Source organism: Coffea arabica, chromosome 8e, assembly GCF_036785885.1.
Source record: "Coffea arabica cultivar ET-39 chromosome 8e, Coffea Arabica ET-39 HiFi, whole genome shotgun sequence".
Classification (NCBI taxonomy): domain Eukaryota; kingdom Viridiplantae; phylum Streptophyta; class Magnoliopsida; order Gentianales; family Rubiaceae; genus Coffea; species Coffea arabica.
In genome coordinates this window covers 12,636,221-12,659,852 of record NC_092324.1, presented here as the reverse complement: position 1 = coordinate 12,659,852, position 23,632 = coordinate 12,636,221, and the positions used below count along the sequence as shown (strand labels likewise).

At 34.3% G+C, this 23,632-nt stretch overlaps 2 protein-coding genes across 5 annotated transcripts; both read right to left on the bottom strand.

The window, feature by feature from the left end:
• Positions 1 to 1,159: 1,159 nt before the first annotated feature.
• On the bottom strand, positions 1,160 to 4,042 carry LOC113704532 (disease resistance protein RPM1-like). The gene is made up of 2 exons (XM_027226426.1): positions 3,883 to 4,042; positions 1,160 to 3,798 (listed from the first exon to the last, which is right to left on the bottom strand). The coding sequence occupies exons 1-2, from the start codon at positions 4,040 to 4,042 to the stop codon at positions 1,160 to 1,162; spliced, it is 2,799 nt and encodes a 932-aa protein (XP_027082227.1).
• Positions 4,043 to 12,244: 8,202 nt separating this feature from the next.
• On the bottom strand, positions 12,245 to 16,031 carry LOC140012574 (cyclin-B2-5-like). 4 transcript variants are annotated; one of them, XM_072060810.1, is made up of 8 exons: positions 15,001 to 16,031; positions 14,408 to 14,872; positions 14,212 to 14,310; positions 14,070 to 14,128; positions 13,724 to 13,958; positions 12,740 to 12,788; positions 12,572 to 12,624; positions 12,245 to 12,484 (listed from the first exon to the last, which is right to left on the bottom strand). In XM_072060810.1, exons 2-5 carry the CDS (start codon positions 14,507 to 14,509, stop codon positions 13,850 to 13,852), a joined length of 369 nt encoding a protein of 122 aa, XP_071916911.1. In that variant the 5' UTR covers positions 14,510 to 14,872; positions 15,001 to 16,031; the 3' UTR covers positions 12,245 to 12,484; positions 12,572 to 12,624; positions 12,740 to 12,788; positions 13,724 to 13,849. The 4 variants fall into 4 exon arrangements, with proteins under 4 accessions (XP_071916911.1, XP_071916909.1, XP_071916908.1 ...); XM_072060808.1 differs by having other exon boundaries at positions 12,572 to 12,621; XM_072060807.1 differs by having other exon boundaries at positions 12,572 to 12,788.
• Positions 16,032 to 23,632: the final 7,601 nt, after the last annotated feature.

Sequence of the window (23,632 nt, the reverse complement as noted above, 5' to 3'; positions counted from 1 at the left end):
CTTTCCAAACAAAAGCACTATTATTTGGTTTTTATATTTCTGTATTGCCTTACAAATATTGACTATGAATATGACTGCATTCATCAACAAATAGTAGCAAGTATTAAAACAAGATTGTGATGTATTACACGAGTATTCATCACAAGAAGAAATTATAGCGGTGATGTAGAAGTTCTCAATTTTAGCAACTTCAATTTTGTTGGTTTAAAAATGAACCTTGGTGTATTGGGCATTATAGTGCAAACAATCGATTATGAATTCATAGAAAAAGAAATTATTGCGTCTGGAACAACCTATGATGGAGTCCAATAACAAGGAATAAAAGTGATTTAGAAGTAGACCTTTGTAGGATGGACTAAAATTATTAACAAGTATCTGTCAAGAAGGCACAAATTTTTCCTATCCATTCACATTAAAAGATTACTGTTTTACCATAATTTACCTTTGTACCGGTATTTACCATGCCTCTCCTCTTAACCAACTTCAACAATATGATTCACCTCTAGTCATTTCTTAAAACTCAAGACTCCAGTTTTTAAACTTACCAATACATGCTTACTCTCTCACTTCATATTAGAAGACAATTCTTTTCTGCCAATCTGTGCACTCATCAAAGATAAAGATGGACTAAAAAGAAAATATTTGACTAGGATTCACATTTTGAGTGTCCAACACATCAGAAAAATTCGATTTGTCATATCTTTGACATAATATTAATTCATACATAGCAGTTGGGCATAATATTAATTCATACATAATATTGAAAATAACTTACTTGAGAATATTTGTCACAAAAGGACGGATGGATGAGCATAGAGGACTGATACAACCATTATTTGTCCAAAAATTACTATATTATTAATTACTAGAGAAATCAATTTCTAAGTCATACCAGCGTATAAACATAGGCTTCATGTTTTAATTTTGTATCTTGAAATTGTGTGTTCTAACCTACAACCTCTATATTATTTGCTAAATCAATTAAAGAAAAAATAAACAAGCAAAAAAAAATATATATATATAGAGTGCAATACCGTATATAAACAAGATTATGCAATACAATATTTATACAATAAGATAAAAGATAAAGCAAATTATAAACTCAGAAGTTACGAACAAACGTGCAAAAAAAAAAAAAAAAGAAATAGGAAGGAAATATTTACATCTTCTTCCCCCACAGCCGGTGCAGTCTCCATCCCTCCTCATCTGTCCACAATTCAATGACAACTTCAGAAACGTGTGCAATTTTTTTATAATCTTCAGTCTCTTCATTTAGATTCTCTAACTTCTCCATCAGTTGAGAACTCAACTCAGACAAATACAGCTTTCGAAGATTCCTTGAGTGCTGAATTCCCAAAGGTAACTCCTCTAGCAATGGAAGTGAATGCAGACGCAGTTCGTGGAGACTGGGTAATGCACCCTCCTCCACTTTCAGCCATTTCAACTTCTCTAATTTCTTTAGGTACAAATCCTTTAACTTCAGGAATCCTCCAGCCTTGAAACACAACCCCTCTCCTTGGTAAGATCCAAAAAATTGAATAGTTACCAAATTTGACAAATGGTGGAGGGGTTCAAGCGGATCCTCTTCAACCCTTAAACTGCTCCACCTCAAATCTATTCTTACCAAGCTTTCAAGATGAGCTATCCATTTCGGCATCTTTTCTAAGCGGCCATACAATATTAGCATACGAAGAGATTGGAGAAATGAAGAAGGCATCGAAGATGAACGAGAATGTTGTTGTTGATGATGATGATTCAGATCCATTACCTCATAATCACCACCATCATTTCTAATTGAAGCAATGTTTAGTTGCCGAAGACTAGTGAGGGTGGCGAGGGAGGAGCAGAGCACCTTTCCATCTTCTCTTCTCAGATTTGAAATCCCTAATTGTCTTAATTGAGTCAATGTTCCTATCTCTTTAACTACTACGGATCCGCTACTCGCATCTATGGCTGTTAATGATTGTAGGGCAAGAAGTCCTCCCAATTTTGGTGGAGCTTTAAACCCATGATATCCTTGACTGTCATCAGAAGAATCAACTTTTTGGTATACTATAAGATGCTCAAGCTTTTGTAGCTTCAGGATTTCCACGGGTAATTCCCTGACTTGAGTTTCACCCAAATTCAAATACTCCAAATTTCGAAGCTTTCCTATGAATTTCGGGACTGCTTTAACTCCTGTCCTAAGTAGGTTCAGATGCCTGAGATGATACAAGTTGAAAATCTCATTTGGGATTTCCTCCAATGTCTCTTCATCACACAAATACAAAACCTTTAACAATCTGCCACTCTTTAAAACTTCTGATAACAAGGTTCTGGATATCAGTGGATTCATGGATTCAATCGTAATAAAGGATCGAAGGTGGTTAAAGCTATAACATTGGCTTTCTTGGTGCTGCTCGGTGTTGTTGCTGCTACTATGGACTACCAAACGGCGTACCTTCTCAGATAACCACTTTGTGTATTGTCCAGTAGTAATTGCGATCATATTTTGTTCCCTTGCCTTGGAAAGAACAACTTCTCGCACTAGGTCATGGATTCGACAAGTGTAGGGGATTCCTTCATAAAAACCTTCAATCACTTGAATTAGGCTCCTATTGACAAGTTCTCTGAGGTAATTGTAGCCTACATCTGTCATTGTCATTCCTTCTCTCTCACCTACAAATCTTTCAGCTGACCATAATTGAACAAGTCTATGACAACGTATCTCAAAATCCTCTGGGTAAATGCTTAAATACAACAAACAGGTCTTAAGATGGCAGGGCAGATCATTGTAACTGAGAGAAAGTATCTTTTTGACCCTGTCCAGCATACCAGAGCCTTCTAATTCACCCACTAGGCTGCGTCGAACCATCTCCCATTCCTCTGCAATATTCAAATTTTTCAAAGCCAAAAGCCCACTGATTGCAAGAACCGCAAGGGGCAATCCCTCACATTTCCCCAATATACCTTTTGCAACATCTGTTAGATGGGCAGGACAACCATTTCCTTTGAAAATTTTGTTGCAAAATAGGGTCCATGAATCTTCGAAAGATAGTGCCACCATTTTGTAGACATAATCTTGAGATTTGTTACAAGAAGCAGAGGCTACATCGGCCTTTCGTGTTGTTAGCATGACGCGATTGCCATAGCCATTTTCGGGCAGTGCAAATCTAATCGCATTCCAGAATTCCACGTCCCATACATCATCGAACACAATTGCATACCTTCCAGCTTGTTGAAGAAAATCTTTAACACATAGTTTCAGCTGATATGCAGTCATTGCCTCAATCGATTCCGGAACTGGTTTCTTCAAATCATTGTGTAACTGCCGAGTCAAGTCTTTCAGGAGCTCCTGGAAGTTGCATGGTTGAGAGACAGTTACAAAGGCACGAACTGGGAAATGCCTTCTAATATCTAAATCTTCGTGGACTTTTTTGACTAAGGTAGTTTTTCCGAGTCCTCCCATGCCAACCACAGAAACAACTTTGAGTTGGGAATCATCCCCCTCGAGTAGTTGAGAAATTAGCTGTTGTTTGGGGTTGTCAATGCCAACTAGTTCAGCTTCTTCCACGAGAAGTGCATCATCCCTGCTATAGACCCATGTGTTGTTGACAGCAGCAAGAGACCCGGCCGCTTGGGAAGTACCGCCGAATTCTGATTGGTATCTCTGACGCCCTTCAGATATATTCTTTACTCTGGCCTTGATGCTCTGTATTTGCTCAGCAACCTTACGACGAGCTCGCAAAGTCTTCACGGAGTTGAAAATTTTCCTAAAAGAGCCATAGAACCCTGTTGCATGATGGTGAGCAAAGCGAGCTACGAATTCATCAAGAACATCTTCAGTGTCATAAGCGGCTTATCGTACTTGCTTGATCCATTCTTGGAGCCTGGGATCAGCACCTTCTTCTTTTGCTTCTGCCACTCCCACGAAAGCTCTCATGTGCCCCAACTCATCGCTGATGAGTTGAACCTCTTGGCGAAGCCCTCCCAATAATCTGCCCTCTTCACGCAGAAAAATTGAGAGCTGATCTAACACAAAAGAGAGAACTGTTTCTGCCATTTTCAGTCTTTTTCTTTAACTTGAGAATATCAGGTAAGGAAGAGAGGCTCCTTGACCCTGTACACAGAAGGAAGAAATTAGAGTTGGTCCTCGGTTCGCAGTATGATGAACTTTAATAATGTGTGGTTCAGAACTATTGGTCAACAAATCAAGACCGCGTTCAGATCTGCTAATATAGGTCTTGATTCTGCGAAGACTTCCAGACATATTCACATGTGAATCTGCCCTTACTGATTTACTTGTGCAATGATAGCTAATTTGTGGGACACTTGTGTTACATATCATTACAATATATATATATATTTTTTAATTGCTCTTAAACATGTTTTACAATTACTTATTTGGGTAAAAAACAAAAAAATCTCATAAACTTATTATACAGAAAAGCCCTTCATAGTTTTAAAATATATAACACGACCCCTTATACTTTGAACTAAATTGTAAATGTGACAGAATCTGTTAAACTTAATAGAAATGGATGAAATGACCAAAATGCTGATATAATTAAGTAAAAGATAACTCAAAAAAATCATTTGTTTTATTCTCTAAATAGAGAGAATTGAGGGTTAAGGGGTAGAATAGGTATATTTGATAAAAATTAGGTATAATTTTTTTTTTTAGGTTCCAATAAGTCATTTCCATTAAATTTAACGAATTCCGTCACATTTACAATTTAGTTTAAAACATGAGGTATCGTATTGTATATTTTGAAACTATAAGAGACTTTTCTGTATATTAAACTTATTACAGGGAACTTTTTTGTTTTTTACCCTACTTATTTATCTTAAATACATTACACTACAAAACATGCTACAGTGAATTATACAAAAGTTTTTCTAAGTAATATTCTATCCATTCTATCCATGCAATCCCAACTAAAAAAATAAAAGGAATTCTTTTATTAACTTTTCCTGAATATTTTCTATCCATGCAAAGACTACTATCTTTGTTAAATTATCTAGGTACTGTTCATATGAAATTATCTTACTGGTGCCAGGCTTGAGGGCATTTGTAGCATCAGGTCATTTTCTCTCTCCAGCTCCCAATTTTTATTATTTGTCTTTTTGAATTGGATTGGATTTGATTTGATACTAGCTACTTATTTTTGTAATAGGCTTTTGATATTTCGAAAATCTCAAAAGAGAGGAGTGAGAATGTGAGAAACCACAAGGGAGGTTTTTGAAATTATCCCATTTGAATTTGTGCTGTGTATTTGATTTTCAAATTTACAAGTAGAGGTGGCAATTTGTCTCAAATCCCAATGGACTATCCATGCCCAAATGAACTTTAGGCGGAATGGGTATTGCAATTTGATACTAGATTTAAAATGGGACATATCCCAATTATACCCATTAATTGATGAAAAATGTTGGGAAATACTTGGGTACCCATTGAGCCCAAATATCTTCCCAAAAACGTTTGGGAAAAAGGGATTTGGGTTTTGAAGGTTGAGCATTCCTGGGTTCTTTTCTTTATTCTTTATTTTCGTTTTGGGCAAGATTTTTTGGACTGGGGATACAAAGAAAGAATTTTGAGGATCAAGCTACGTACGGTTGCTTTCTGGAGAAAAAAGGCCTGGATTCTTGTTTTTGAGTCTTAAAGGTTGTTTCTCTGTCTTTTCTTGCTCTCTGCAGGTCTGGTTTTTGGAGGGGCAAAACAAGTGATTTTCCTTTTTCTTTTTCTTCCTTTTTTCCTTTGACGAGACTATAGTTGATAATTAGAACTTATCTGCATTGCTACTTAGTCATTGCCCAACTTGTACGGCAAGTAACTGTTGATCGTTCTAGAGTGTAAAATGAATTCATGAAAATATAAATTTACAATAAGACTAAAAGAAATTTAATAAATAAAAAATATTAAAGTTATTTAAAAAAAATAAAAAATGAATTAACGGAAAAAAAATATGTAGAAAATAGATTTGGGTATTGGACGGGATCAATCTAAACTCATTCCAAAGTGATCCCGCTCAAGTTAGTCTCAAAACACATATGGATAAGGTTGAACCCAAACTCATATAACTCTGTTCTATCTCAAATCTAAGTAAATCTCGTCCATCTTGCCCGTTTTGCCACCTCTATTTACAAGGGTAAGGGTTATTATACAATTATGATCCTTTTATGAAATACAATTTTACTTGGCTTCGAGTCCCCGTCAGCTAACGCACTATCAGTTTTTGCTCAACTCGTATGTGGTGCAAAATTTTTTATCGACAGAGCAAAACCATGACTTCCTAGCAAGGTCCTAGTTCACTTTGGATCTAGGTTCCTTTTTGATGACATATGGGGTCATAATCTTTAAAAAAAGAGAGCAAACTAAAGCAAAAGGATGGAATCCTATAAAGAGAAAGCCAAACGATGACTTATTTTGAAAGAAGATGCCTAGGCTACGACTGAAGCTAAAATGCAAAATCATGGAAATTATATATTAGGAAGATTTTATCACTTTTCAGCAACTTCCAATTGATTGTAGGCACTTCAACACGATAAACGAATAGCTACTGCGCCATCTTGCAAAAGTAAATAAATAAACGAAGAACTGAAGATTTTTTACATGCCTTGTGTGTGTGATTGAGTGGTTATTTTTAGCTACTGAAATTTTGGGTTACTATTTTATAACAATACATCATGTCAACTAAAGAAACCTTAAAAGTTACTCTGTTTTATTTTTCCTTTGAACGGGAGACTTCAGCCTTACTATGGGAAAGAAAAAAAAATGAAGGACTTGATAGTCGAACGTCAGATCTTATGGTCATCTCAGTAAAGTATTTCTGATACTAGTTCAAAAGATTTGAGTATGTGAGCATTAGTTGTGTTAAACATTTTCTACAACATTTCTTTTTTCCATTCTTCTTTAGTTTCCAAGAAGTTTTCCAACAAATTGTATCAAGATTCACTTAATTTTACTAAACTTCCATTTAATCCGCCATACTATTTTTCATTAACAAAGTGACGAAAATTCCCCACTAATTCCGAAAGTTCCATATTTTTTAATCAGTAACTAGACGGAATGGTTCAATTAATTAGTTTTAAAAGTTTAGTGGGTTAATCGATACGAAAAAGATAGTATAGTGGAATTCTGAAGTATTCTAACATTATCATTGTATGATTATCCTAAACTTTAGGAATTTTGATTTTATAAGACATTTGTGTGCTTCTTTAAGATCTCAAGTTTATGCTTAAACAAAAAAAAGATCTCAAGTGTTACGGTCTTGGAGAATAAAAAATCGAATTCACATTTGTGATTGTGCTTTTCAGAACTAAAGGGATTATGATACTACTTATGATCCTTTTCTAAAATAGAAAAGAATTTTAGGTAGTGTCATAATCCCCTTCGTTTTGAAAATCACAAACCTATGTTTCCGTTGATGTTGGAAAAACAAAAAATGGGAAGGCCCCCAACATGTTTTCTAAGTGATGAACAAATATAATATTCATAAATGATATCCGCATAACTCAAAACTAACTTCACCTTACTTGAAAAAGTCTGACAAAAAAAAAAAAAACTAACTTCACCCGTTGTTTGACAAAAAAAAAAAAAAAAAAAAAAAAAACTTCACCCGTTGGCCCACCACCCACCAAACTAAAATTAGTGTCCCTATTGCACTTCTCATTTTCTTTTCACGGACTGTTAATTTTTCTTTTTTGTTTCTCATTTCAAGTTTCTGAACCAAGACAATGTCATGAATTATAACTCTATCAACTTTTCATGATTCATTGCAGAAAGAAAACTTCCAAAAGATTTTCTTAAAAAAAAAACATTACTAAGATAAGGTATGAGAATAATACAAAACGTTTTACGTACAGAACTTACTCTTCAAAATGTACACTACAAAATTCAGTTGAAACATTCAAGTTTTACAATGTTACACATAAAAAGTTATCCATGAATAATACAAAATTCAGGACTCTAGGAATTAGAAGTCCTGAATTTCAATCTTCCTTCCCCCCTTTCCACTTCTCCCTTACTAGAATTTCAAAAAAAAATAATTTTTTCTAACATTAGGTTATGCTTGTATGATACAAAAAGTGAGTTGTATCTTTTGCTACAAGATAGTCGTTTTATCAAATTGTTGATATTATGTTCATTATTTGAAAAAATATGATATAAGTCTTTGTTAGTTTTTGCATAACCCATATATCTGAATACAAATTATGAAAATTTGTCATAAATATCAAAATATTTGTTAATAATACGTAATATGAGTCTTTTTGAATTTTAAACAGATATTTTCCATCTTTTGCACAAATAGAGGTGGCAAGAAAATGATGTACTATAAGCGAAAACTGTTTTAGCCCTTTAATGAAATAAAAGCTAGTGATGGCTTTCGTTTTGTCCTAAAGAAGCAATAAAGCACAAGAGTGATACACAATTAATCTGTTCTTTCATTTTTTTTTAATGCTTTACAAGAAACAGGAATCAATTCAACCATGTTCCCTGCAGACCTTGAAATTATTATTTTTGAAACTTTTATTGAATCCACTCCAAGTTCCACAATTACCAAATATAAGGCATCTCTGCAAACAAAGGCAAGCCTTCAAGTAGTGATAAAAATATCCTTGTTACAAAACTTACTATTTTAAAGCAAAACTTATAACTTAATTTGACTAATCTTTTCTACTTTTTTGGTAAAACTTACGACATCATCATCAAATCTTACTAACTTTCAAGCAAAACTTACTATTTTTTATATATAACTTACTAATTTCTTCAAGCAAAACTTATGACTTAATTAACAAACTTTACTCCATTTTTAGTAAAATTTTTAGTGTGTTTCTAACTAATTTTACAATTTTTTAGTGCTAAACTTACTGCATTATTAACGAACCTTACTAATTTTCAAGCATAACTTACCATCTTTTTTACACAAAACTCACTACTATTTCAAGTGAACTTATGATTTCATTAAGAAATCTAACCACATATTTAGCAAAATTAGTTTATTGAAATATTTTACTAATTTTGTGGCAAAACTTAAGAGAACACAACAAGTTTTTTAAGTTTCTTGTGAAATATGCAACTTTAATTTTACAACATAAAATGATACTTGACTTAAAAGCTTTGCTAAATTGCAGCAAAACATATAACATTTTTTTAGGAATAATATTATTAACTTCCCTTCCAGTTTTCCATAATATCAAAATGAATATATTAAGCCTCACTTGAGACTTAATTCCCATGTCAAACAAATGGAGCTGAAAAACTTAAAGAAAAAGAATAGATGCTAGTGACATTAAAGAAAATCTCAGGGGAATTTTTTTTGATGTTAACCCTTTTTAAGCAAAACTTATCTATTTCATTGAAAAATCACCGCATTCCAAGCAAAACTTGCTTCGTTCAAAGAAAATTGTTAAATCTTCATTAGTTATAAATTTACTGGTGTAGATGTAAATTTACTAAGAAAATGGTATATTTTGTAATAGAAAAAGACTTTGCAATAAAAATAATAATTTTTAGAGAAAAATGATATACCTAAGGGCTAGTTTAATGAGAACACTCAAGGCATTGGTTAAGTAGAGATGAATAGTTAGTAGTTTGTGAAAATGAAGATTTATTTTTTAAAAAAAGTATTCAAATGTAAAGAGATAATGAATGTGAATATATAACCCACGGATGGAAAAGTTAGTGCACTAACTAAGCTGATGATGAAAAATCTTTTTTGGAATAAAAAAACAATTTTTGCTAGTCGTATATATATGTTTCTGCCAGGTAAGATTATGTTTAAAAAAGTACTAAAACTGCTTAAGGAAATTTGAATGTCACTGATTAACATAATAGTACATTTTACTCAAAACTTTATTTGTCAAAAAGTACTAAAAGTCGTTGAAGAAGTTGTAAGTTTGACTAAAAGAATTAAATTACTTAAGAACTGGTACATTTTATTTGGTATGCTTTCTTTTTTAACTTGTGGTAACTTTTATAATTACTGAACTTTATCGATTCAAGAGTAAAACTAACTAATTTTGATGGTAAACTTACAAAACTAATAGATTCACTTTGATGATTGGTCACAACAGGTGGTTACAGAAAAGCACCAAGCTGATAACCACATATGACAAGCTTCAGCAGTACGTCATATCAATGAAACAACAATTTTTACAAAAGAAAATGTAGTAAGATTTTTTAATGAAGTTACAAGTTTTTGCTTAAAATAGTATTGACTTTTGTGCAAAGTTGCTTGAGCTTAGTTTTGTTAAAAAATAGTAGTGAGTTTTGTTAACAATATAGTAAGTTTTACTAAAATATGGTAAGTTATACCAATGGCCATTTATATCATTTAGTAAAATAGTAGGTTTTGGAGAAAAAGTAGTAAGTTTTAATTAAAAACTTAGATTGTTATTTAAAATGTAAATTACAAAAATTATGAAATCAGTAAATTTTGAACAAAAAGTTGTAAGGTTTAGTTAGAAACTTAATTACCAAAAAATAGTAAGATTTTTTAATGAAATCATAAGTTGTGCTTGACAAAAATAGTAAATTTTGTATAAAATAAAGTGTTAGTTTTGCCTGAAAGTTCGTAAGATTGATTAATAATGTAGTGAGTTTAGTATAAAAGTGGTAAGGTTTTGAAAATATTCATAAGCTTCGATTGAATAAAGTAGTAAGTTTTATATAGGAAATGGTAAGTTTTGGAGAAAAAGTGTTATGTTAAAATTTTAGTAACTTTTGTTATTTAAAAGTAATTTACATGAATCGCAAAACATACTTGACTTACACAAGAAAACAAACTTACTATTATTTGCAAAAAATTACCGCTGCAATTATGTACCCAATAAAACCTGTAATAGCAGGTTAAAACCTACACATGGCATCATTTAAGCCACTCATTTGTGAGAAAGATAATATTCACAAATAATATACTCATGTGACTAAATTGGTAAAGATTTGGGACATGTGTTGGATGCATTAGGTTTTAAGTTCACTGCTAACTATAGTGTTGTTGGTAGACTATTTGTTAAATTTCTTGTAAATTACATAGTTGTTGATGGCATATGCCTAGTAAAAATCATTACAAAAATATCTATTCAGAAGAATTGTCAAGGCCTTGTGAGAAAAATAAGGATGAAATAGGAGGAAATATTGTACTCATAAGAGAGAAATTGCAGGAAAATTAATCGTCGTTAAGGAAAGAACAAACTAAAGCAAAAGAATGGAATATTTAAAAGAAGAAGCTAGACGATGACTTGGTTTTAAAAGAAGATGCCTTGCTTACAACTCAAACTAGAATCCAAAATCATGGAAATTATTAGTGCTCTTCACTCTTCAATACCTTTCATTTGATTGTGGGCTCTTGAATCCAATAAAGGAATAGCTATTGAGCATGGGTCTAAATCCTTAGCGTGCAGCTCAAAGAGGAGTTTCAAATCCCTTCTAGCGGCCAACTTGTCTTTTTCTTTTCTTTTTTTTTTTTTAAAGAGGATCAACATGATTCCCCACTTATTCCTTGACGACTGGAATCATGACTTGTTAATTACAGGTAAAGTGTCTTATCAACTTGTCTTTAACAAGTTAATTTTGTTACTTATCAATGTAAACGGAAACAATTGCATTGTGAAAGGGTAAACTCTTTTAAGCATAAATATTCTTGTTTCAAATAACAATATTAAACGCATAACAAATGTTTGACTTATTATACTTCAAATTTTGAAAAATTTTAAAATTTGAGTAAGAGAAGTGACATATATTTCCAAATTATATACACAATAGCAAAGACATATATCATAATTTTTATAAATTTACACACACATATAAAATCAATAAGGTTATAAATTTAATATCTCATATGCAAAAATACACTACAACAAAAATGCCCTTTAACGGCATTTAAAGGTGTCAGTATAGATAATTTAACCTGACACTTTACTTTTCCTCACACCTAGGACGAGTGTCGTCCCTTCCAATGTAGGGATAGGTATGTAATATTCAAATGTGTCAGGAAAACTGTGTTGTTATAACATCTCATCTGCCAACGAAAATTCCTTTTCTTGATAATCGAAAGTGTCAGGATAGCTATAGTACAACATTACAATATCAAATTCTATGCTGACACTTTTAATTGTCAGGATTTTTTTTTCTTTTTTTTGATATAGAAGCAACCTGCAGGTAGTGCTCCCTGCTATACATTCCGTCAATCAGAAACCCAAAGGACTTGTAAAATTATCCCAAAGAACAGAATGCATATAGTAATCTAAAAGCAAAAATCAATGCTCAAATATAATTTATTGAACTAAAAGTCAGTAACAAGTACTAACATAGCAAATTCCTAACAAGTACAAACTTGAAAGATTCTCTTGTGGACAAACTAAAAGATCCTCATGTGCACAAACTAAAAGATTCTCTTCCCTAACAAGTAGAAAGAACTTGCAGTAGCTGCCAAACTTTCCAATGAAATTAGACCCTTCAATCATAGCCACGAACACCCCATCAATCTTCAGCTGGTTCCACCTGTGCACAAAGTTTGTTGGGATCATTAGATCATCATAGCTAGCAATAAAATTCATTAATGTGTGAAAAGCATAAGGAACCACTTACAAAAGCTGATCTTCAGTGTAGTTTGTGTGCCTCTCGCATGTCTTAGTCCACTTCTTGAACCCATTGACAGAGCATTGCACAGTAAATTTGAAGGGACCAAACATGGTAACTCAAACAAAAAATTTGAAATAAAAAAAAACAAAAGAAGCAAAATCATCTTAGGATTACCATCCAGTTTATCCTTGTTTCTCGATTCGCAGATGGTAAGCACTTTAACCTGTTCAAAAAGAAAAGATTCAGCCAAGTTGTTAAGACATTAATCTGTTTCTGTATGGTAATCAAATAAACACGTCCAATCAACAATATATGCCAAGGAGTTACATGTCTGACATTTCTTCATTTTCAACATCTAGACCACTACACTCAGTTATTAACTTCCATAACACACATTATTCAAGCAAATTCTTGCTCGGGAGCCAAAACCAAAATGAACACGCTTGCTACCTACTAACTGCTTCGCATAATACACTTGTCCTGTACCATCTCTAGGTCCAATTCTAAATCCTAATTGTGGGACCATTAAAGCACCAGACATTCTCTGCTCACAATCAGTTAATCCAATTTACATAATAAAACAAAAAAAATAAATAAATACAAAAATTAAAGATGAAAACATCTCTGATCAGAGTAGTATAAATGCCTATCGAAATTTGCATCACAACCAGGTATGACCCCAAGCGAAGCATTTGACAGGAACATTAAACAAAGAGAAGTAATCAGAGTTTTGAATAGGAAAGGGCAAGACAACAACCTGTGGATGAAACTAATAGGTCCATATCTTGAAAGCAATGCACCGACAAAAAACTGCACCATGTATTTCAGAATGGAAAGGTTGACTATTTATTTCCTCATTCAAGCAGAATACAAGGTACTTGCAATCTACCCTATTCAGTAGCCATGTAATCATTGCCAATAGTGCAAGTGGTCCAAGCCTCTATCCATAGTCATGTAATCATTGCCAACAACAAGTGATCAGTAATCGTCTCACATTTCCCTTTTCCGTTATGTTAAGGGCACAAAAGCTTAGCTTCTGCTGTTATAATTCTAGAGAATAGAATTGGAATTCTCGTGCACATAAGCTCCCTCTCTCCATACACACCAAATTAAAAGAGAAAAAGGAAGTAAGCAGGAGCTAGGGATGATCAAAATTACCCTAATAGCAGTCATTTGATCCATCAGGGCCTGAGAATGTGAAGCCAAGCCTTCTCTAAACTCTTGCAGACCATATCATCAGTAGCAAAAAGAGAATAAGATGTTTAACACTCACAGTATGGAAACTCAAAAGGGTCTCACCTGAAATCTAACGTACAACCGCTTTTCGCCTATGTGGTAAGGGATAATCACGGGGCGTTTATCTACATATTCTTTACATACGAGTGGTTCTATTCTGTATAAAAAATGAATGTGGCAAGGAATAAAATGTCATAAACTGAGCATGGTAACTCAAACAAAAAATTTGAAATAAAGAAGCTGCTGCTACTAAGAGAGACGGGGGAACCTAAGCATTTCATACTCGACGAGGCACAGCTCAACGATAAAGAAGGACAGAAGCTCCAACTAGTCACCAGAAGATTATTGCCAGTTATTAGGCAGATCAAGATAGTGCAAAAAATTCACATACACTAAATACGAAACAATACCTTTTTATTAGATTGAGCAGCTTTAAGAAAGCGCCTCATGAAGACATAAGGAGTAGGCACTGAAAGATTAAACTGCAAGATATTGATCATTAAGCTCTCCTGCAGCGAGCCACAGTTCAATTTTAGTTATATGACAAAGGAAAGCTTCATATATCAAAGATCAACTCATAGACAATAGATGCCATAACAAACCTACCATCTCAAGCACATCATTTCTGGAGTAAGCCCTGTCAGAAATCAATATGAGGTCTTCAACGACAGGAACAGAAACTTCTTCATACTTGCAAGCCAGAAGCATTGCTGTCACTCCAACAAGTTGAAGTTTCTTGCGCACCAAAAAGACTGATGGTTTGGTAGTAATTCTGAGGATACAGCTGAAGACTAGAAGCACTGTTCTACTGCTGAAGACCTATAAGATTGCAGACAGTAGGTGAGCTCTGGACCCTGTGCATATGCATTCGGGTGCTGTGATAGCTGTTCTGGAGCATGGGTTCATGGGCATTTCCATCGGTGTTGCAGGCTTGCAGCTCTCAGGTGATCTTGGGGAAGAGCAGGCAGAAGATATGCCAAAGGAAGCCCCAGGGGCAGGATGTACAGTCAGAGTTGGGTGATTCTTTTTACCTCCCAGTTGACTTGTTTTGCCACCCCTTCCTAGTTTTGTCTTCGATCACAAGTTGCAACAATAGTTTCAGCAGTCCATATAAGACCAATATAAAGCACTAAAAAAATTGCAATTCTCAGCGAGTAAAGCATTCATAGATAAAATTATGCTAATTTAAAATGTACAACCTCTAAAGTACACGGCCAGCACTTCCATCATTGACAGTGAACAACCCAACAGCAATATGTTCCGGCGCAATATAATTATACACCATAGTCCTCGAATACTCCACGGCAGCCTCAAAAACCCGCTTAGTGCTCAGCGAAAATGGCACATCCATGGTCGAGACCTCTGCCCCCTCAGGACCAAGACCACTCCCATTACCCTTACCATTCTCCTCCTTATCATCAGAATTGGTATGCCAAATGCTCTTAACGGCTTGGTGAGCCATCTCGATTGTGATTCCAGAGCCTAAAAACCCACCGGAAGCACTATCTTCTGCGATAAGTCCTAGCAAAAGATGCTGGGTATACACCATTTCTACCTCCAAAGCATTTGCCTCCCTCTGGGAAAACATAGCCACTTTAATTGCTCTCTCAGTAAATTTCTCAAACACCTCAGCTACAATATACAACGATCGGTTTGACTTAGCTTTTCCAGACGCAACAGAAATCATAGTTTTGTCAGAAATCGAAATCCCAAAATAGGAGGAAGAAGAAGAAGAGGAAGAACAGCTAGTGCTGGTGCTGGTACTGGTACAGCTGCTGGTGATTGTAGAAGGAGGGTAGCTAGGGAAAAGAGAAATAACATTCCGGCAGCGGTGGTGGTGGCGGTTGAGGGGAGAAAGACGGCGGTGAGCTTGAGGAATGGAATGAACTGAAAGCGGAGACGATCAATCCCATGGCTGATTCTTCCTTACTTTAATTGGTCATGGGAGCCAGAAAGAGCGAAAGGAAAGAAAGTGGAAGAAAGTTTCATTTAGTACTTCGGTGGTCTATTATTTTCCAGGTTTCCTTTACCCATCTGCAATCGTCTTGCGCCATCTACAAAAAACTCCGGTCTTAACGCCCCTACTTGGCTGAGAGATAATTTGCCAAGAGTTAGTTTGCGGAGAGAGTGTTTTTTGTGAGAGAGATCAGAAGAAGCAAAATTTGACTAAGTGTTTTGGCCGGCAAATTGAAAGTTTTGAATATTTCACAGCAAATGAATCTTCCGCCAATTCACTATGATGTTGTTTTGTGCCTTTCCTTTTTTTTAGTATATCTCACATTTTCTCAAGTGTAATGATAGGTAATCTAAAGGCACATTATTATTTTTATATCAGATAAAATAAAAAAAAATTAGAGTGTATATTATTGAGTTGATAACAAGTGTCATAATAGATGTGTTATAATGACACAAACCAGCAAGTGTCCTTATAGACATGTCACGAAAAGTCATTTTTGTTGTAGTGACATGTGACTTGTTTATTCAGTTGTCATATATGTTAAATTAGATTTAATTATATTCAATTCAAGAGGTGTTTAAAAACTATTGCTCAAATGAAAAAATAAAATTTTGAAAAGGTTTTAGATTTTGAAAAAAAAATTTTGGATAATTTTTGTAAAAAAAAAGTAACCCATTTGGATTGCTATTTTTAGGAGTTTTGTAGAAAAATGTACTGTAGTAATTTGATGAATGTGAGAGAAAAAGATAATTGTAAAATATGTTAATAGAAATATAAAAATTTTTCTGTAAAAAATCACAATCCAAATTTGCCGGACTAGTTTTATCATAAAAAATAAGTTTTTTAACGTTGTCTAAATTTTAAAAAAAATTGAACAACTTTTGTGGTTGGAAATTTGATGAAAATTAGATTTTTCATTGGATCATATTTTTGATTTCATGAAATTATCAATTTGGCTATTATGGTTAATTATGAGATAATTTATTTGGATGAAATTTTGAATCTTGAATTTTGAATAATGATTAAGGCTGGTTTTTGTGGATTGATATTGCTGAAAATTTTTGTTGGAAGAGCATGTGTCCATGTGTTCTTTAATGAACAAAAGTTTTAGCATGATTCTTGTCAGAATTCGACCATGATTTTGATCCAAAAATTTTATCATTAGATGATGAAAAGTGTTATTTAGAAATCAAATAGTTTTTTTTTTTGGAAATTTGATGGCAAAAGAAATTAAAATAAAATTGGAAACCAATAAGGATTTCTTAAGAAATATGATTTCCTAAGGAATAAAGGTTCCTAATATTGTTTAGTTAGTTTGGTTCTTCTATATAATTTGGCAACTATAACTATGTTTTATTGTGAATAAAATAGAGATTTCTAAATTATTAGAGTTACCAAAATTCCATTGCTCAATTCTGGAAATTCGAAAAAACAAAAAAAAAGGGGGTTGTTAGAGAGCCTTTCATTAATTGGTAGGGCAAACTATACAGGTCACAAAGGCTGTCACTAAAGCCTTTGTGATGGGTTTTTGATATATGTACAAATTTAAATCCAATTTACACCCGTTTTTGACTGCAAGTATATAGGTCAAATTAGTAGTTTAGGGCATATATCGGGTTGATCCCATGAGAAAAATTGGACAATTATGGGCATTAATAAATCTTCTCTATTATTTAGACGATCAATGAATTGAAAGAAATAAAATTATGCTAAATTTATGCAAGAAAATAACAAATGAAAGATCCTTAGGTTATAGTATTCCTAACTACGTACTCATGCAAATGTTATTTTTGGATCATTGAGTACTACTACCTAAGTTAGTTATGGTGTAATTTCCTTATGCATGTAAAACCTATTCTCATAGTGAATCAACTATACTTATAACTAATCCATACCTACTCTCATGGTTATGAAATTAGCTACAAGTTCATTTCTTCTATGAAATTGCATGAAATGAATCACTAAAGCCACAAAGGTGCACCTCTACTCTCGTGAGCGTACTCCCTAGGTTTAACACTTCTTGAACTAGTATTAAATCTCAATTTTCACTGAAAAAACAACACCTTTAGATAATCACAATTAATGGTACCAAGTTAATCATGATTTAAAGAGTTAAAGTGATAAATAACTTGCTCAAAATAATAGCATCAAATGGCCAAATAATAAACTCTAACAATCATAGAAAGTTCAACCAAACCCAAGGCACAAACTGTTGAAACACATAATAAACATAGAATCCAAACTTGTATATTAACTAAACAATAGAATCAAGTATAAAAGACAGAGTTTGGAATGAAATGTAACCCTTATCACATGAGTTTATCTCTTTCTTTATCTTTGCCTAGCTAATAAACAAGAAGGATGAACTAACTAGCTAAACTCTCCTATACTACACTAACCTAATATTAAGAAAATGTAAGAACTACATTTTTGTGGTATATTTTACACTCTCCAAACTCTCTTGATTCTTGCAACTCCATGGCTATTTATAGATAAAATTAGTCAAGAAATGAGGCTTCAAATATCACTTTTACAGCTACAAAATGGTTGTCACATGTACATTAGTAACTGTGAATTATTGGAGGAGAAAACAAGTTGTGTCAGTAGAGAGCAGCTATTTTTGACCCAAATCAAGCCAAAATCCGGCCGGATTTCTCCCCTACTTTGCTTCTGAATTTCTTTCAAGGTCATTCCAATTTCGTATCAATTTCAACTGAAATTTTCTCAATGATAGAAGTTGAATTAACTCTTATCCAATACATAAAACTTGTTGCCCTTTGAGTTAGATTTCCAATGCTTCAACAATCATGTCATTTGGATTTGTGTAGACTGTGAAATGACTGAATTACCCTTGACTACTCAATGCTTTGCTTCAGCTTCGAACATACAAAATTGGCTACTGTAATTTGACTTTTTGACCTAGAACCTTTAAACTGAATTTTGATGTCTTCACAAGAATTGTAGATCCATCTCTTATCTTCAAAATGGTTCTAGAATCATCTCCATCCGATCATTATAACTCAAGTTATAGCCGAAATATGAAAATGTATCAAAGCTATCAACTTTCATTTTTCATCCAAATGAAGTCTGTGACGCCCCCACTTCTCCCTAAGGCGAACCAAAGGGTATCCGCGGGACGCCTGCTTAGCTCTCGCCAGGACTCAAGCAATTCCATTCAGCCTTATTACTGGACCACACAAAACGAGTCAATAACTTAGATACAATAAATGCGGAAGCGTTCAAGTTTAATAAAAATCATCCATTATCCAACCCGCACATCGGGTGTTCAACAACCATCATAAATCCCAAATATACATCATGCCCCAAAAGTTATATTCAGATTTCGAAAATACAACCCAAAAGCCAAGATATAGTCAAAAGTAATAGAACCCTAAACAAAAGCGTAGCAGGAAGGTTTCTTCGATACCTCGCCAAGTTCAATCCTGTTAAGAAAAACAAATCTACAGGGTGAGCAAAAACGCTCATGAGGCCAAGAACACACATGCAGACACATAGTTCAGGTAACAAGACCAAATAACAATTCAAGTAATAGCTTGCAAGTAATTAATAACGCCAACAAAAATGTAACCAGAAACAATTCAAGGATATGGAAGCTCTCAGGAGCTAAGTTCCACATTTTACCGATGTCATTCGTATATCTCCCCGATACGACTCTCCGTCAACCGGGTTGATATTTTCATATCCGTAGTTCACCACTTACTTCTCATCCGTCCACTATACACCGCTTCGGGCCCGCACAACATTTATAAGGCGATACTTCACGAGTATGCCAAGCGAGATCTCTCAATAGATCAAGCTTATCATGTGAATCTCATAGTTCACCGAGGTTCCAGACCAAACCCATGCCGGCTCGAGTTCCACGGTCGGCCTATGAGTTTGGGCGTCCCCCATGTATCATGTAAGTGTCGAGGAGATTCACTCCAACGACATATGCAGTCATAGCATACTATGTCATGTATTCAAGCATTTGACAGGTTTAAACATGTATTTCAGGTCATATAAACCAGGCAAAGCATGTCAGGCATGAGTCATTTGTTTCAACTGAGAACGAGTGCGATTAAGTACACGCTCGACTCCATTTTTTTTTTTTTCAAAACCAAATAGGTTAAGCATGTAATCAGGTAAGTCAAGCATGAATCAAGTCTATAGAGTTCAAGTAGTCATACACTTGACACTCACCAAGTTATGCAAGCAAGTAGGTTGGATGGAGGGTTCAAACTTCCACGGTAGGGTCCTCTTGGAGGTCCTCGTGCGTACCTGAACATCGAATAGTAGACAATTACTATAGGTCCCCAAATGGTGAGAAAGATTGAACACGAGTAGGGTTCGAAAATATTTTGAAAATTTCGTTTGGGCTTGCCTTTGAAGTTGGATTCTCAAAAAGGGTGCAGGACTCAAGTAAAAATCGGATTATTATCCTTAAAATCATTGGTTGGAAACGAGTACGAGCGAAACGATTGCAAAACGAACGATCGAAATCGAAAGTGGGTGGGCCACGTCACAATCCGGCCGGAACCTGGCCAGATATCCGGCCGGATTTCTGGCGGGATTTCTGGCCGGATTGGAGGCAGTGGCTAACCTCCCTTTTTTTCAAATTTCGCCGATAATCCGGCCAGAAACTGGCCGGATTCAAGGCCGGATTCTGGTAGAATAGTTCCCGCGCGGATTTCCTTTGAAATTTCAGAATTTTCGATTTTTGGTCAAATCTTTGAAAAATCATAACTTCTTTTCTACTAGTCGAAACTTGATAAATTTGGTACCGTTGGAATTATCTTCCAAAGTACTAAAAGTCCTTAGAAGACACTGTTCCATGAATCTAAGTGGAAGGTATTCAAAAATGAGCCTAAAGTTGCTGTTCTAGATTACCAGGATTGAGCCGGGGTTGATTTTTCGCTAACTTTGAAAATTTGGCAGAATTCACTCGTTGCAAACCAGCCCTTGAAACTTATAACTCAATTAGAGGTGCAAGTAAGGTTTAGGACAGAACAAGCGGCTCAAGAATCGGAGTTTCGAGCACCAAGATATGGTAGCTCAAAGTTGGGGAAAAATTCAAGACCGTTGAACAATTTTCCAGATTTGGGTTTCCGACTTTAGACCTTTAGTTAAGTGTCGAAACAGACTTGGATTGGTACCAAATTTTGCAGTATAGTACTTCTATATGAAGGGTATCTCTCTATCAAATTTTGTGGAAAAATACCTTCGGAAAGGTAGTTAACCAATCAACCAAATTTTTGAAATTAGTAAGGCAAAACTGCCTTTAGCTCCCTTTCTCTCCGTTTCCAAACATTCGGCTAAGGAAAAACCTCCAAACATGGTTCATTTGTGCAAGAAAGGTCTAAGGAACATACATGGTACTTTTAGTAGGTGTTTAGCACCAAGAAATTCATTTAGTAAGACCACAACAAATCTCACATCTAATCTGTCCAAATCTAAGAGTTTTCAAAAACGAGGCAGTTGTCGTATTTTGATCATAACTCACTCAATTTAGTTCGGAATTGGGAATGGTTGATAGTTTTGGAAAATAGATTCATAGGGCTATAATTTCACAGAAGAAATCATTTTGAATTTCGGTACACAACTAGCTCGAAATCGAGGTTCAAGTCACAGCTTCTGCATTCCATTCCAGCAGAACAGAGAAACAGAACAGCTGATTTCATAAGAGTGGTGCGGTTCACACACATGGAACCAAAACATGCATTTTATACCGTTGGAAAGAGGGGAATGTCTAGTTTCAAATGCCACTGATGGCACTTGATTTTGATGTCGGAACACGGAGTTATGGATGAAATACGAATACTGGTCTGGCCATGACGTGAACAGCTTCCAGATTACTAACTTTGGGAATAAATTCATTTGACCAACCAAAACTCAACATTTTTCAATGAAAATTTTTACACAACCACTACAACATGTAAACAACACAATCAAGCCATTAAATCCTCAAATTTCTACATTAAAGTGGCCGAACAAAGCAGGGGCAAAATGGTCAGATTTGGCCTTTGCACCCAACGTGAGTTTCCATCAACAAACCACTAATTTAAACACTAATCCAACATTATAACCATCATCAAGCACAAAATCAGCAATAACTCAAGAGTGGGAGTTCATAGAGCCCACTTTTCCAATTTTCCAACATCAACAACAACCCATAAGAAATTAAGAGCTAAAAGATATACTAGAACTTCCAAAAATTGAAGTTAGAAGGCTAAATTAAAACTTACTCTAGTTGATGTCTCAATCAGAGATTCGGTCCCTCCTTGCTCCTAAGTGAGCCGTGAAAATCCTCCCCTTTTTAGCTAGATGTGAACTCCAAGGCTTAGGCTAAGTAGTGCTAAATTTTGAGAAGATTTGGTGGTGATTTGAGTGAGTTTTGTAGAGGAAATGTTGGAAGTTTTTCGGTTGCTCCCTTGCTGACTGCTAGCCGTCCATGGAGCTTGAAGAAATGATATGTTTTGCTGATTCTATTGCGTACAAGGAACGCTGACCGTCTAATATTTTAAGTGCGTAAAAATCAATTGCAACTAGTGCGCCTACGCGCGCGTTTTGTGCTCAATTTCTCTTAAGTTTGTTGCACTAGTGCATTAAACCTCTAGGGCACTTACATTCATATAAATATTATTCATTCTTAATTGTTCCAAAATAATGGTCCAAGGTCCCTCAATTAAGCGCGCACGTGAAAACACGTATTTCCAATTTAGGCGCGATAAAATGAAACTTTCGAGAAATTCTTATAACAATCGTACTACCAACTATCACTTGAGTTTTTAAACCTAAAATTGCCTATTTTAGGACCATTGTATATGTCTCAAATTTTTGAGCTTATTGTACTCCCAATTGGCTAAAGTGTTTAGACACGTTTTCACTTTTCACTAAACAAGCTTATAAGAAAAATAATTTTTTTGAAACGAGACACTTTAAAAATATAACGAAACTATAAAACCCTGTACTTAGGTCTAATAAGGCTAGAAAATATTATTCGTGGCAAAATCCAAATAAATAATTAATTTAGCCAAAATTAGGGATTTTAAAATAATAGAATTTTCGAATCTTCACAAAGTCCATTCCAACTCATGTAAAAAATTATGGACAAAATGAAAGTAAAAAAGGACGTAAACCTCATTTAATCACTTAAGAGCATTTTAAACTAATTATATCCAAAATAATCCATTTTCTTCTTATATCATTGCAAAAGTGGCTAAAAATAACATAAAATGTCATTCAAATATGGCTCAAATTAGTCACGTATTAACTACCTCACACTTGAATCATTGCTTATTCTCAAGCAATCCACACATAATCAATTACAATGATTCAAGAAGTGAAACAATATATGCACTTTTTTCAAATTTAATTCCTCATGATTTGGCAAACAATCTTTATACAATTGTTCAATTTACACTAAATACTCATAATATCAAGTAAAGGAAACATAATTATATCCTAATTTTAACAAGTTAAACTTAATCTCTCACTCTAACCTAATTTCACAAACAAGCAAATCATAGTCAATTCATAGCTATCCTTTTTCTTCAATCATCTTTTTCTCAAATTTCACAACTAAGAGGGACTTATTCATACTAATTTATACTCAAATAGTAAAAATGTCTTTTGACGTGAAGATCGACACTTTTAGGTGAAGAGTTTCGGTTAATCAACATTTCACTTATTTAAATTACAATGCATACTCTTAATTCAAGTACCTTTTTATACGAATGTTGACATTTGTACCTCCGATTACTCAGTACAATAATTATTGGAGTAGAGCAAAAACGCTTATTCCCTCTTTTTTTTCCTTTCTTCTTTTTATTTCTTTTTTCTTGTTTATTCTTTTTTTAAATAAAAGACAATAAATA

Coding starts and splice junctions, on each gene's coding strand:
- LOC140012574 (XM_072060807.1), bottom strand. CDS start 14,509: ATGCTTCTGGCTTGCAAGTATGAAGAAGTTTCTGTTCCTGTCGTTGAA. Junction 14,129..14,211: donor CTGCTCAATCTAATAAAAAG/GTATTGTTTCGT, acceptor TCTGGTGACTAG/TTGGAGCTTCTGTCCTTCTT. Junction 13,959..14,069: donor GTCGAGTATGAAATGCTTAG/GTTCCCCCGTCT, acceptor TTTTTTATACAG/AATAGAACCACTCGTATGTA.
- LOC113704532 (XM_027226426.1), bottom strand. CDS start 4,042: ATGGCAGAAACAGTTCTCTCTTTTGTGTTAGATCAGCTCTCAATTTTT. Junction 3,799..3,882: donor GGCAGAAGCAAAAGAAGAAG/GTGCTGATCCCA, acceptor ATGAATTCGTAG/CTCGCTTTGCTCACCATCAT.